This window comes from Oryctolagus cuniculus, chromosome 2 (genome assembly GCF_051225735.1).
Source record: "Oryctolagus cuniculus isolate XC-2025 breed Fujian yellow rabbit chromosome 2, ASM5122573v1, whole genome shotgun sequence".
In the NCBI taxonomy this organism is placed as follows: domain Eukaryota; kingdom Metazoa; phylum Chordata; class Mammalia; order Lagomorpha; family Leporidae; genus Oryctolagus; species Oryctolagus cuniculus.
The window spans coordinates 154,131,734-154,147,170 of record NC_142868.1 but is presented as its reverse complement, the minus strand read 5'-3'; the positions used below and the strand labels follow the sequence as shown (position 1 = coordinate 154,147,170).

The 15,437-nt window shown below is 42.2% G+C and overlaps 1 protein-coding gene across 10 annotated transcripts in view; it reads right to left on the bottom strand.

Annotated features, from left to right (window-relative positions):
• Positions 1-15,437, bottom strand: part of ASB3 (ankyrin repeat and SOCS box containing 3) — a 192,647-nt gene that overhangs the window by 60,525 nt on the left and 116,685 nt on the right. For 6 of the 10 annotated variants that reach the window (XR_016228215.1, XR_016228216.1, XM_051829002.3 and 3 more), the window contains 2 exon segments: positions 13,458-13,666; positions 2,893-3,051 (listed from right to left, as the gene is read on the bottom strand). The exons of 2 other annotated variants lie outside the window; for them this stretch is intronic. Coding sequence is in view for 4 of the 8 variants with exons in the window: in XM_051829002.3 (XP_051684962.1) it covers positions 2,893-3,051; positions 13,458-13,666 (368 nt within the window). In the remaining 4 variants the exon portion in view is untranslated. 10 annotated transcript variants of the gene reach the window in all.

Genomic DNA, 15,437 nt, shown 5'->3' with positions numbered 1-15,437 from the left:
GCACCTGGCTCCTGGCTTCGGATCAGCGCAGTACTCCGGCCACAGCACACAGGCCACAGCGGCCATTGGAGGGTGAACCAATGGTAAAGGAAGACCTTTCTCTCTGTCTCTTTCTCTCTCTCACTGTCCACTCTGCCTGTCCAAAAAAAAAAAAAAAAAACACACATATAGCCTATCTCCTTGAGCTTAGACTACCTCCTTAAGTCAAATTATTCATTGTAAATGCCAACTCAAAACAGAATTAGGATAGTAAATCTGTTGCCAAAGAAACTACCTGAGTCTTCCTATTACTAAAAATAAGTGATTATAAGTTACTCATTGGTTTACATTATCTTAGCAACTCTTCCTTAACATTCTGAAATATAAACCACTCTCTCTCTAATTTTTTCCAAACACTTATAAAAGTAGGCACAATACTGAATTTTGTAAGTGAGAATCTAGTATTTTGAAACTATAAACTAAGTGACCAAAATAGCATTTCTAAAAAGCCACATGGAATATTAATGTATTCCTAAGTCTTATACAAAAAAGAAGAAGGTTATGGTCAAGTACATTTCAAAGTGCTGGGTTACACATGGTAGACCCAGAAGACGCTCCCGGCTCCTAGTTTTGGATCGGCCCAGCTCCAGCCATTACAGCCATTTAGGAAGTGAACCAGTGGATGGAAGACCTCTCCCTCTGTCTCCCTCTCTGTCTATAACTCTGCCTCTCAATACAAACAAATAAATCTTAAAAAAAAAAAAAAAAGTGCCGGTTTTGAAGTTAAATTATGGAAGGTCTTGCAGAGACTTTCACTCTTTCATTTTCAATAAGCAATTAACTGAATACCTACCACATACTGGGAAATGATCTAGGTTTGGATCAGAAGTAGAGCAATCAGGACGTGAAATGGCATCCACATAGGATGCTAGTGTCACAGGCAGCAGCCTGAGTTGCTATCCCACAGCGCTAACCGCTGTTGTACACTTCTATAACTTTTGATGTAAAGATGAAATTCTATAATGACAGCAATCAAGATACATCACCTCTCACCCAATTAAAGTTTTTGTTTAAAATTTATTTGAGGGGCTGGCGCCGTGGTTCACTAGGCTAATCCTCCACCTAGCGGCGCCAGCACACCGGGTTCTAGTCCTGGTTGGGGCGCCAGATTCTGTTCCGGTTGCACCTCTTCCAGTCCAGCTCTCTGCTGTGGCCCGGGAAGGCAGTGGAGGATGGCCCAAGTACTTGGGCCCTGCACCCCACGGGAGACCAGGATAAGTACCTGGCTCCTGCCATCGGATCAGCACAGTGCGCCAGCCACAGTACGCCAGCCGAGGCGGCCAATGGAGGGTGAACCAACAGCAAAGGAAGACCTTTCTCTCTGTCTCTCTCTCTTTCACTGTCCACTCTGCCTGTCAAAAAAATTTAAAAAATTATTTGAGATACAGAGGGATAGAGACAGATAGGCAGAGAGAGCTCTTTATATACTGGTTCACTGCCTAGATGCCTGCAACAGCCCTGGGCCAAGATCAGGATCCAAATCTAGGTCTCCCTTATGGGTGAGAGGGATCCAACTACTTGAGGTATCACTAGCTGCCTCCCAGGGAATACACTGGCATAGCAGAGAGCTGGTTCATAAGTGGAGCAACCAGGACTCAAACTGGTGCCCATATTGGATGCCGGCACTGTGGGCAGCAGTTTTATCCACTACACTACAGCACCGGCTCCACTGTATATATATTTTAAAAATAAGTATTTTTAAGTTCATAAGGAAACAAGTACTTTCACAGACATCTCATTTTATCTGTCCAATAATAAAGGCTAGTTAGATACTACTAATCTCATTTTAGAAGTGAGGAAACTTGGAGGCCAGAGCTAGGGCAGAGTAGGCTAAGCCTGTGGTGCTGGCATCCCATATGGGCACCGGTTCATGCGGCTATTCCTCTGATCCAGCTCTCTGCCAACGGCTTGGGAAAACAGTGGAAGATGGCCCAAGTGCTTGGGCCCCTGTATCCATGTGGGAGACCAGGAAGAAGCTCCTGGATCCTTGCTTTGAATCAGCCCAGCTCCAGGAGTTGGGGCCATTTAGGGAGTGAACCAGCAGATGGAAGAGCTTTCTCTCTGTCTCTCCCTCTCTCTGTCTATAACTGTAACTCTACCTCTCAAATAAATAAATCTTAAAGAAAAAAAAAAAAAAGAAGAAGAAACTGAAGCACCTGATAAATAAATGAACATACAAATTACACATAGCAGAATCAAAACTGCAATCCAGATATACTGGTTCTATTCCAAATGCTTTATTTTCCTAATTGTCTCATGTTTCACTAAATTTTGTGGGACAAAATGTCCATGAAGGCAAACAGGATCAAACAAACGGAGAAGGGAAAAAGAGAGTCATTGGAAAGGTGCCACTGAGAAGTTGGCCTTTGACCAAAAGGAATTAAAAAACAGTCCATAACTGAAGAGGTCTAAATAGTGATCTGATCAAGCAGAAAATTAATTGGTATTAAGAGATTAGCAGGTGATTTCTTCCATAAAAGCTTCTTAATGTCTTGATACTAAGAAAAAGAAAAGGCAAACATAAAACATTTACAGTTAACCTTGTACATAACTACTACCACAATTTCAGTACTACCTAGTCTTCAGAACTACAGTGAGAATAACGACAGCGACTAAATTCAGAACAGATTTTGTAACTTTAAATAAACATTTAAAGTCCCAGATGCTACTACTTGAAGGTAGAAAACAAGAAGGAAACCTTTAAAAATATCTTTTCAGTTTCAGAATCAAAGAAGTGGTGGTATAATTTTTGCCCAAAGAGCATACTATAAATACATCTCAAAAAAAATTAAGCTTAATTTCTTTAAAAATAAATAAATAAATCGCATTTGTACCACAAAAAGCATACATTACCTAAAAACAATGGTGTAGTTTCTTCTAAAGTAGTTGCATTAGGATCTGCCCCAGCTTCTATAAGAATCTGTACAATCTTCCAGTGTCCTTGACTAGCAGCAAGATGTAATGCACAGAAGCCCTCAAACGTCTTTGTTTGAATGTAGTTTTCAGAAGAATCTATGGAAGAATAAAAACCAAGCAACAAGACCGCTTCAATTTCTTGGGCTTAAAAAGCAAATATTCCTAGGTAGCTGTTCTGAGCAACTGTTAAGATGCCACCAGGGACACCTGCATCTCATATTGGAGTCGCATCCCATACTGATGCGCATGGCACCTATGCTTGAGTGCCAGCTTTGCTTGCAATTCCAGCTTCCAGCTAATGTGTACCTTGGAAGGAGCAGGTAACAGCTGAAGCAACTGGGTCCCTGGCACCCACACAGGAGACCTGGTCTGAGTGCCAGGATCCTGGCTTCAGCCTGGCCCAGCCCTGACTGTTGCAGGCATTTGGGGAAATGAATCAACTGATAGAAGTTCTCTCTCCCTCTCTTGCTTTCATAAAAATAAGTAATTTTTAAAAGGTAAGTAAAGTATAAAAAAGCAAACATTCCAATATGAATTTAACAAAATATTAAAAAATAAACAATTTAAAGAGACATCTCATAGTTTAAAATTCTCTAGCAAATAAAGAAAAAATTCTAATGGATCCCAGTATACTTAGTTTAGTTTGTTTGTTTAGAGAGGCAGAGACAGAAAGTCAGAGAGAGTGACCATCACTGAGTGACTCCCCCAAACATCTGCAACACCTGGGCTGGGCAGGGGCTGGGCCATAAGTCCAAAGCTGGGACCAGGAACACTATCCAGGTCTCCCATAATGGTAGCAGGGACCCAACTACTTGAGCCATCACTGTGCCTCCCAGGGTGTGCATTAGCAGGAAGCTGGAGTCAGGTACCAAGCCAAGAATGAACCCAAGAACTTGAGGGACTCAGGAATTTTTTTTTTTTTTTAAGATTTACTTATTTATTTGAAAGGCAGAGTTATTGGGGGGGGGGAGGGGAGGGTGCAGAGACGAACAGAGAGAGGTCTTCCATCTGCTGGTTCACTCCCTAAATGGCCACAATGGCCAGAGCTGGGCCGATCCAAAGCCAGGAAATTCTTCCAGGGTCTCCCACTTGGGTACAGGAGGCCCAAGTATTTGGGCCATCTTCCACTGCTTTCTCAGGCCTTTATCAGGGAGCTGGATCAGAAGTGGAGCAGGAATTCAAACAGGCGCCCATATGGGATGCTGCCACTGTGGGCAGAGGCTTAACCTAGTACACCACAGCACTGGCCCTGGGACTCAGGAATCTTAACCACTAGGCTGAACAGTAGTTTCAGCTCTTTAGTATTCTTACACACCAATTCTATTCACTCAATCTCATTTTCTCTTCTCTAACTTGGGGGGCAAGGAGGAATGTCAGGAGTTGAAAGGTACCACCAAAGCCAAGATCTGAGAAGGACACAGCACCAAAGATTTGTTTAAGCAGGATTTACCTAAGTATTAATAAATTTGATTTTATTTCTAAATGTCCACAAGGGAAATAGTTTTATCTCTAGCATTACTTCCCTATATTCAACTAATGACATAAAGGCAATTTTAAAACTCCTTTCTAACTTCAGACTATGGTCTAATAGTGAATGCAAACTGTATTTCTAAAGAATAAAGTGTGCTTCAAAGAAACCAAACTGTTACATAGAATTTATAACGAACTTATAAGTTAACTTAAGGATTGCATTTGTTACAAATAAACTCAATGTTCTGATAATATTAAAAATTAAGTAAATAACATCTACTTGAAAAGCACAGCAAAAGATAATACTGAGAGGTGATTTCCTTAACTTTACTACCCAAACAGTCAATTCTAAGCTCTTAATAGAAGGATAAGCTCTAAGGTAAATTGTGAAGGCACTGTTGAGAAGAGTAATAAATAAACAAAAAATTCTCCAAAAATCTTTTTAAAAAAATCTCAAATTTTACAAGCACCTACAACCAAATGGCAAGATAGTCATATTTTAAAAGCGCAAATCACAGAAAGAGGATTTCAGAGAGTAGTGAGAAAATGAGCCTTATTCTAACTAGTTTATTCAGATTATTCAGAGACTGGTCAGACATGACCTTTATTTTATGTATTAACTTTATAGATTTATAGATAAAAAGGACAGGCAAAACTAGGAATGAGAGACATCTGCACTTCCACCTTTTTTTTTTTTTTTTTTTTTTTGAAAGATAGAGTTAGACAGTGAGGGAGAGAGACAGAGAGAAAGGTCTTCCTTCCGTTGGTTCACCCCCCAAATGCCTACTACGGCCAGCACACAGCGCCGATCCGAAGCCAGGAGCCAGGTGCTTCCTCCTGGTCTCCCACGCAGGTGCAGGGGCCCAAGGACTTGTGCTATCTTCCACTGCTTTCCCAGGCCATAACAGAGAGCTGGACTGGAAGAGGAGCAGCCAGGACTAGAAACGGGCCCATATGGGATGCCAGTGCTTCAGGTTAGGGCATTAATGCGTTGTGCCACAGCGCCGGCCCCTAAATGTTTGAGGGGACAGATATATTTATCCTGATTATGTATCACACTGTGTACATATACTGAAACACCACATGGTATCCCATAAATATGTGTACTTTTTATGGAAAAGAAAAACTAGGAATGCACAGATATCTACAGATAACTGATACATGCTGATGGCTCCTCAGCAGGAAATTTCAGACTATACAAATAAAAATTATTCCCAAAATAATTAATAAATAATATAATTCTAATCAAAATGCCAGTAAAGCTGTTTTTTAGTTCTATACTGGCAAAAGCAACTAAAGTTGATAAGGGAAGGATAGCATGGATAAGAATAAAGAAGAATTTAGAAAAATAAACAGACAAGTATTGAAAGGAGCCTAGACTTACTATGCATTAACCATACTTTTTTTGTTTGTAAGATTTATTTTTATTTATTTGAAAGGCAGAGTTACAGACAGAGGGAGAGACAGAGAACTTTCATCAGTTGGTTCACTATCCAAATAGCCCCAACGGCTGGGGCTCAGCCAGGCCAGGGCCAGGCCAAAGCCAAGAGCCAGGAGCTTCTTCCAGGTCTCCCACATGGGTGCAGGGTTCTTGGGCCATCTTCTGCTGCTTTCCCAGGTGTATTAGCAGGGAGCTGGGCAGGAAGTGGAGCTTCTAGGACTCAAACCAGGGCCCAAATGGGATGCTAGTGCTGCAGACAGTGCCCACTACACCACAGTGCTTGCCCCAACCATGTCTTTAAGTTAAGGAAAAAGGTAAAATGCTATGGCTTAGTACAAATGCAGAGATGACGGTGCCCACCAGGGAGCGGAAGAATCAACAAAACCAACAGGAAGCTAGGCAAGATCACAGCTGTAAAGCATGGGGAACTAGACTGTTTTATTACAGAAGCCAAGGAACTTTGGAAAAGAAGCATGTTCTCTTCCTCTGAGGAAGAAGAAAAAGATAACATTTAATCCTGGCCATTCATATACTACATTATGCCTTACAGCAGTAAAAGTGATCCTTAATACGCACAATTAAAAAAAAATATTTAACCAGGATACAAGCGGAAGGGGCAGGCTGTGACAAAGGAATCTAATTATGTTTCAAATATATATATCATAATCTCACTGAGGGGTAGAGGAAAAAAAGCTGGCCTATATAACTTTGAAAAATGACTTTCAACTGGAAACTATAAGACTAAAGACAAAAGAAATGGTACGGAAACACCATTCTCTAGTTGGTAAAGCTGTTTCTTCTGGACTGTAGAGTAACAATTCTGAAACCACTTTACATATATACTAGGATCAAACAAATAAGTGGATGGTAGATCTGGATGCCAGGTTTCTTTTTACAACAAAAGAAACCAGGGCTCTTATGAGAATGTTTGAGTCTAAGATTGGGGTAGGAATATACAAAATGTGCCTGAAGCATGTAGAGGTCCAGGAAGAAAAAAAGTACTCAAGAAACAAACAAAAAAAAAAAAAAAAAAAAAATGGAGACATGTCAAAGGGATACTCAATGGCCAAAACAATTTGAGCAACAAAATAAATAACCTCATACTGGATTACAACTCAAAGTATAAAATAAATGTCCTTGAGTTCATGCAGATATAAATGACTGAATAAGTAAATGAGATGCGATAAATCTCCCACACAAATGAATTCCAAATAATTTGCACACAAACTCTCTCCTAAAGGTACAGGCTACCTTCAGTGACTTGCATACTCACCCATCTTAGGAAAAGGACAAAACCTTCTGTTCGATTATCCAAGCAGTAAAGGAAATAAAAGGCAATTCTCACTCAGAATGAGAAATACTCATTTCATTACTAACTTGCAATCTCCAAAAATTTCACTCATGCTAAAAAAAGATATATTATAGCTAACTTTAAAACCAGTGGACTGGGAAGACAACATTTGGAGTTACAAAATTGAAGCTACAATCCTGGCTCTGACAGTATAATTTGAATTACATTTGGGGTAAATTACTTAAACTCTCAAAGGTTCAGGTTCTGTAACAGTAAAATAAAGATAAATGGGATTCAATAGAATTATGTAAATACATAGTTTGAATTTTTGTAAAATGCTTTAAAATACAGCTAGGTATGCAATAATTATAATATTTATGTAGGGTCACAGTTGTTAGAAATTTGATGAGGGGCCGGCGCCATGGCTCACTAGGTTAATCCTCCGCCTGCGGTGCTGGCATCCCCTGTGGGCACCAGGTTCTAGTCCGGTTGCTCCTCTTCCAGTCCAGCTCTCTGCTGTGGCCCGGGAAGGCAGTGGAGGATGGCCCAAGTCCTTGGGCCCTGCACCCAATGGGAGACCAGGAGGAAGCACCTGGCTCCTGGCTTCGGATCAGCTCTGTGCGCCGGCCGTAGTGGCCATTTGGGGGGGTGAATCAATGGAAGGAAGACCGTTCTCTCTCTCTCACTGCCTATAACTCTACCTGTCAAATAAAGGAAGGAAGGAAGGAAGGGAGGGAGGGAGGGAGGAAGAAAATTGGTGAAATCTGAAATATTTTAAGAATTTCAACACCTGATATAAATTGCTTTGAGGGGCTCCAATGATAAACCTCGTTCTGAAGTATGTTGTGGCCACAGCAGTTGAAATCACCGTCTACCATGCCAGCATCCCATGCGGACACCAGTTCAAGTCCCAGTTGCTCCACTTTCGATCCAGCTCCCTGCTATTGTGCCTGAAAAACCAGTGAGGGATGGCCCAAGTCCTTGGGTCCCTGCATCCACATGGGACACCTGGAAAAAGACTGGCACAGCCCTGGCTGTTGCAGCAATTTGCAGATTGAACCAGCGGATGGAACATTTCTCTCTGTAATTTTGAATTTCAAATAAGTAAATAAATAAATCTTCTTTTAAAATTTGAAGTGTGTTTTCCCAAAGGTACCATATCTATTTGGTACTGGACCATCAACCACCACCATCTCACTTTCCTTCTTTCTAGAAAGAGGGCTTCTTAAAAAAATGGCCCAATGTACTGTTCTTACCATTTTTTCTTTTGGACAGGCAGAGTTAGACAGTGTGAGAGAGACAGAGAGACAGAGAGACAGAGAGAAAGGTCTTCCTTTGCCGTTGGTTCACCCCCAAATGGCCGCCACGGTCAACGTGCTGTGGCTGGCGTGCTGCGCCAATCTGAAACCAGGAGCCAGGTGCTTCTTCCTGGTCTCCCATGCGGGTGCAGGGCCCAAGCACTTGGGCCATCCTCCACTGCCTTCCTGGACCACAGCAGAAAGCTGGACTGGGAGAGGGGCAACCAGGACAGAATCTGGCACCCCCACCGGGACTAGAACCCGGTGTGTCGGCGCTACAGGCAGAGGATCAGCCTAGTAAGCCGCGGCACTGGCCCCTGTTCTTACCATTTTTAACGCCTTAATAATTATTTATTCTCAAACGAAGGCCAAGTGGTTTCTGCTTCTCATCTACTTACTGCAATTTTAAATGTTAAGGGCATTAAAGACTTCCTCAAGGATAAACATGATAAGCACTTCAGTTTGCTGCTCACAACAACTTGTCAGTTCTTTCTTGGCTACAGTTTAAAGATTGGGGCCATCTCGTGGGACCAATGCCAGTCACTGACACCTGTGCAGCAGTGATAAGCACTGGCCTTAATACCCTGCCAATGACACCACACCCCATGTTTGCTGACACAGAGTGTCTTTGGCTTATAAATAATAAACTTGCTTATTTCTTGTTGTAATAGTGGTAGTGATGGGTGGCAGATGGTTGCTTTTGTTTTCTGCAAACCCTTAAGAGATTCTGAGTAGAGGAGACAGCTTAAAAATAAAGAACTTTGTCCTAACAATTGAGCCAGAATTTGACAAGGGCAAACAAATCCATGATGTGCTGACCACAAGGGTGACGTCAATTTCATGCTGCTGATATATGAAACCTTTTACAAAATTTATAACATCTTACTATGTTTTATTTAAGAATTCTTAGAAGAAAATAGATAACAGATAATATCCACACACAATGAATTTTTACTCTGTACAAAATGCTTGGACAACACTTAAGAGATTTTAAGATGCAGGGGAGAAATCAGCAGAGAAAAAAAAGTTGGATGGCAGCACAAAGAAATTAGATATCATTTTTTTAAAAAGTAGCAAAAGTCTAGAAAAAAATATGAAAGATATCTGAAACACATACATAATAGCAAAGAATCAATAACAAGAATACACAAGGAGCTCTTTAAAGATGAGGTAAATCTAGAACTTCCAAAGAGAAATAAAGTCAACATGATGTAAAGTAGGGCTAACAGAAAGGGACACTGAGAGTCCTAATGACACGGTTTTTGGCTATCAGAGCTCAGCAATGCCTGAACAGACATACTACTCAGACCTGGCATTTAGATGAGCTTCTATACTCTCTTATTTAAACTAGTCTGAACTGGGTTTCTTTCATTCATTACCAAGATAGTCCTAATTCATACAGCATACAATTTAACAATACCTATCAGTATTTTAACTTGGTATATGTATGACGGTTAATTCTAGCTTTTACTTTGCTTTATTTTGTTGAGAGGCAGAGAGAGCAGCAGACAGAGCAAAAGAGCTCCTATCAACTGGTTCACTCCACAAATGCCCACAATTGCTCAGACTGGCCCAAGGCCAAACCTGGGAGCCAGGAACTCAACCTAGGTCTCCCATGTGTGTGGCAGGAACCTGATTACTTGAGTCATCACCTCTGCCTCCCAGTGTTTGCATTAGCAGGAAGCTGGAACTGAACTGGAGATAGTCATCGAACCCAGGTACTCTGATGTGGGACACAGGTATCTTAAATGCCCACTCCTGTGATGATTAATCACCTTCACTGGATTCTCAGACAGCTTCTAAAACATTATTTCTGGGTGTATCCATGAGGATATTTACCCAAAAACTTAGCACTTGAATAAGTGGACTGAAAAAGAAAGCTTCATCCTCATCAAATGTGTGCCAGCATCCATACAATCAGTTGAGAGCCAGAAACAACAGGAAGGTGGAGGGAGAATTCTCTCTCTTCTTGAACTAGAAGATGCATCTTCTCCTGTTTCTAGATATCAAAGCTCCCAGTTTTTAGGTCTTCAGGCTCAGGGGCTCGCATCAGTGGTCTCACATAACCTACTTCTCAGGCCTTTGACCTCAGAGTTACACCACTCCCTGGTTCTCAGACCTTCGGACACAGACTGAATCATACCACCAGCTTACAAGTTCTCCATTTTTGCAAGATCACATATCCTGGGACTTCTCACCTTCCATAAGCATATAAACCAATTCCCATAGTAAATACCCTTTTATTTACCTGAATACAACAGTACTTCAAAAAATTCATGGAAAAGTAATATTAAAAGATAAGTTCAAAGCAGGCATTTTGCACAACAGGGACACCTTCATCCCATATCAGAGTGCCTGGTTTGAGTCCTGGATCAGCTTCTCATTTCAGCTTCCTGATAATGCAAACCCTTGGAGGCAGTAAGTTCAAGTACTTGGGTCCCTGGCAATTATCTGGGAAGACCAGATTGAGATACAGCTCCTGGAATCAGTCTGGACCAGCTCTGGATCTTATGAGAATATAGGGAATAGGCCATCAGATGAGAGCGTTTTCCCTCCCTTCCTCCCTCCTTCCTTTCCTTTCTTAAAGATTTACTTATTTCTTTGAAAGGCAGAGGGGCTGGCACTATGGTGTAGTGGGCTAAGCCTCCAAATGCAGTGCCAGCATCCCATATGAGCGCTGTTTTGAGTTCCTACTGCTCCTCTTCTGATCCAGCTCCCTGCTATGGCCTGGGAAAGCAGTGGAAGATGGCTCAAGTGCTTGGACCCCTGCACCCTCATGGGAGACCCAGAGGAAGCTCCTGGCTCCTGGCTTCAGATCAGCCCAGCTCTGGACATTGCAGCTCTGGACATTGCAGATGGATGACCTTTCTCTCTATCCTCCATCTCTCTCTGTAACTCTACCTCTCAAATAAAGAATAAATAAAATATTTTAAAAAATAATAAAAATAGGCTAGGCACAGGTGATATGGGGGAACTACGCAGAGAGTTGGAATAGGAGATTTTCCCACAACTTCTATAGCCCTGTACTGTAACTCTGACCCCATGAATGACGATCCAGTACACCAACTTTCCCATTATGCACCTGCATCCTATCCAGGACTGGGAAGCAACAGACATCATCAGGGCCAGGTAGATGTTAAATACCAGGAGCTGGTGTTGTGGTGTAGTGGGTAAAGACCCAGCCTGTGATACTGGCATCCCATATGGGTGCTGGTTCTGGTCTCACCTGCTCCACATCCGATCCAGCTCCCTGTTAATGTTCCTGGGAAAAGCAGTGGAGGATGGCCCAAGTTCTTCAGTTCACCACCCACAAGCGAGACCCAAAAGAAGCTTTTGGCTTCTGGCTCCTGGCTTCAGCCTGGCCCAGCCCTGGCCATTGCAGCCATCTGGGGAATAAACCAGCAGATGGAAGGTTTTTTTCTGTCTTTCCCTCTCTTTCTCTCTTTCAAATAAATAAATAAATCTTAAAAGAAAAAGAAGTTGTTAAACTCCCTAAAAAACTTATGCACCCTAAAACCTGCCCAAACTTTACCCAATTTGTATATTCAGTTAGGGGACCACCTCCCACCCCATAAAGGTAGAGAGGCCCTTTTTAGCTTCTCTCTCCTTCTCCCAGGCAGCTCTCCTTCTCCTCACAGGCATTTTTTTGGTCCTCACATGGCAGGTATCTCTCAGAGTGCGACTGCCCACATGCACGTGTGACTGTATTCTCACTCTCATTTCTGCACTTTATTTATGCCTCTGCATTGAATTCTTATCTGATGTGGAAGTAAGGATTCTCAATAAACCAGGAAACATGCTCCCATAACACAAGAACTTCCATATAAAGGACAATGATACTGGACTGCCTCCAAGTTCCTGCTTTGTCAGGCAGAGTTACAAAGCATAATAAACTTATGCTGGCTAGATTGAGTCCAAGCCCCTCCAAGTAGAACTTGCCTCATCAGCACTTCTGCCTATCAGTTGCCTCCTACCCAAACCAAAAAGGTTTCCCCAAGATCCCCCCCTCCTTAGTCATGGAGGAAGACTTGTCATTTTTCCTGCTCCCTTACTGGCCAGTAATGAAGTTTTTCTCCTCTAAAAATCAGCATCATAGAATGTGATGGGAAGTAACAGACAGTGAATCTACATAGCTCTGTGACAATAATACTCAGAAGTCCAGCTGGTACATCATGCTGGTGTAAGCCAAGAAAGGCAATCCCCCATCTTTAATAAATATGTTGGAGGCACACATATGGCTTGGCAGTTCAGATGCTAGCTGGGATGCCCACACCTCTTACTAGAATGCCTGAATTCAAGTCCCAGCTCCTGATTCCAGCTCCCTGCTAGTGCATAACCTAGGAAGCAGCAGGTGATGGATGACCTAGTAGTTATGTATCTGCTACTCACATGGGAGACTTGGATTGGGTTCCCAGCTGCAGGCCTCTGCCTGGGCCAGCCTAAGCCATTATGCCCATTTGGGGAGTGAACCAGCAGATAAGAGCACTCTCTCTCTTTCTCTCTCTCTGCCTCTCATATAAACACAACAAATTTAATTAATAAGGCAGTTGTTTATGATTACAGGAAGGGAAACAAATACTACTGTTAATAAGTCAGTATTGGCCGGCGCTGAGGCTCACTATGCTAATCCTCCGCCTGTGGCGCCGGCATACCGGGTTCTAGTCCCGGTTGGGGCACCGGATTCTGTCCCGGTTGCTCCTCTTCCAGTCCAGCACTCTGCTGTGGCCCTGGAGTGCACTGGAGGATGGCCCAAGTGCTTGGGCCCTGCACCCGCATGGGAGACCAGGAGGAAGCACCTGGCTCCTGGTTTCAGATCAGCTTGGTGTGCCAGCCATAGCGGCCATTTGGGGAGCGAATCAACGGAAGGAAGACCTTTCTCTCTGTCTCTCTCTCACTGTCTAACTCTGCCTGTCAAAAAAAAAAAAAGTCAGTATTACCATCTTCTCATGTTTTAGTAATCCAGCTTGTTGACACAGCCTCCCATACCTTGAATTTACTTTACCTGCATGAATTAACATCTGCAAACATTCTATAGAGTTGTGATACGCTGCTTCATGAATTGGCATCCATCCCCTATTATCAGCAACATCAACACTGCGACCCTTTTTGAGCAGTTTCCTCAATACTTTAATATTGCCTTCCCTGGCAGCAAGTCCAACTGTAGAACACGTGTCCGAGTAAGCCTCTGTAAAATCCATTCTTTTGACCAGTCTGCAAAACAAGGTAGAAAGATAATACTACAGTCAATAAAATAACACTACACTCCTAGAGGTTAGTAGATCACAGTGGGACTGTCTAGCAACTCTCACATGACTGCAACAGAAGAGCCCAAAATAGGAAAAAGTGACTGCCTTGCCACAGCCTCTGCCAGAGCCTAAAACAGGAAGTCTTTGAGTTTGACAAATTAGGACTCCTTGGAATGTTCTTATTTAAGGGAGTTTTAAGTGCTTATCTTTCATCCTCTGGAAATGTCTAATCAGCAGGCTTCTGTCCCTGTTCATATTCCTCCAAAGTGTCCTCCTTGGAGCTGGCTGATGAAAACACTAAAGGTCTCAGTTAATCCCAAAGGTACACTGTATTAGCAGAGAGAACAACTGATCTACCTGCAAGGCTCAGCCTCCAAACCATAACCTTCTATAGGTTGCTATCTACCAGCCTCCAAATCACAACCTTCTATGGGCAAAAGGTAAACCCAAAAGGCTAGAGAGAATAAAAGACAATTAACGAGAATAATAAAGCTAAGTAGTTGTTCTAGCTTTCCTGTACCTGCTGGTCCTTTCCAGAAGAGGATAAACATGCAGATTCTCCGTTCTTAATGAAATAGTCCCAATGAATGATATGCTGAAATCAAAGATTCTTTATTTCATAAAGAAATAGGCTCAGCTTTCTTCTACTAGCCCAGGAAAGTTCTTCACAGCATTGCTGCCCTCATCATCATCGCCCTTCAAAGCTATTTCAAAATTCCCTGGCAACTACAGTCCAGTATAGTTCTCACTAAATGACTCTATCATTAAGATGATTTCTTGTTACTAACACACCATGAAGCATGTTGAGCAGAGATTCAGAATTCTCATGCAAAGTTATCTCCTAAGGGGTAGTCCATCCTAGTAACACTCCCAGGTCACCCCTCTTAGTTTTTCTAATAAGCTGAGCACTGGTTCAGGAAATGCTAACATATATAGCCTAATATACCTGAAAAACATAGTCGAACCACATCCTAAGTAATTTAAAGAAAGAAAGAGAGAGAGAGAGAAGGAGGTAGGTAGGTTTAGGGGCCGGAGCAGTGGTGTAGTGGGTAAAGCTGCCACATGCAGTGCCGGTATCCCATATGGCACTGGTTCAAGTCCTAGCTGCTCCATTTCTGATCCAGGTCTCTGCTATGGCCTGGAAAAGCGGTAGAAGATGGCCCAAGTCCTTGGGCCCCTGCTCCCGCATGGGAGACCCAGAAGAAGCACCTGGCTCCTGGCTTTGAATCAGCTCAGTTCCAGCCATTGTGGCCTTTTGGGGAGTAAACCAGCAGATGGAAGAATTCTCCCCCTACCCCTACCAGCTGATGGAAGACTTCTCTCTCTGTAACTCTTTCAAGTAAATAAACAAAATCTTTAAAAAAAAAAAAAAAAAAAAGGGTTTAAGGAAAGAGGTTAGAAGAAAGCATATGGCATTTCCTAAAGTAAATTTAAATTTTGCCTTGTTCGCCTTTAAATATAAAGCTGTAACTACAGAAATTGATAGCAAACCACTTAATGTTACCAATGCATTAATCTGATTGTATCAAGTAGTAGGGTAAGATAAGGCATTGATCACCAAATCTTTAATTATTCAATTAATTATTAATTATCGAGCACCAACTTAAATTATTAGCAATGGGAGTACAGAAAGATGACACAGGCTTAGATTGTGGTTTGTTTTTTTTTTTTTTTTTAAGATATTTATTTACTTGGGAGTCAGAGTTACATAGAGAAGGAGAGGCAAAGAGAGACAG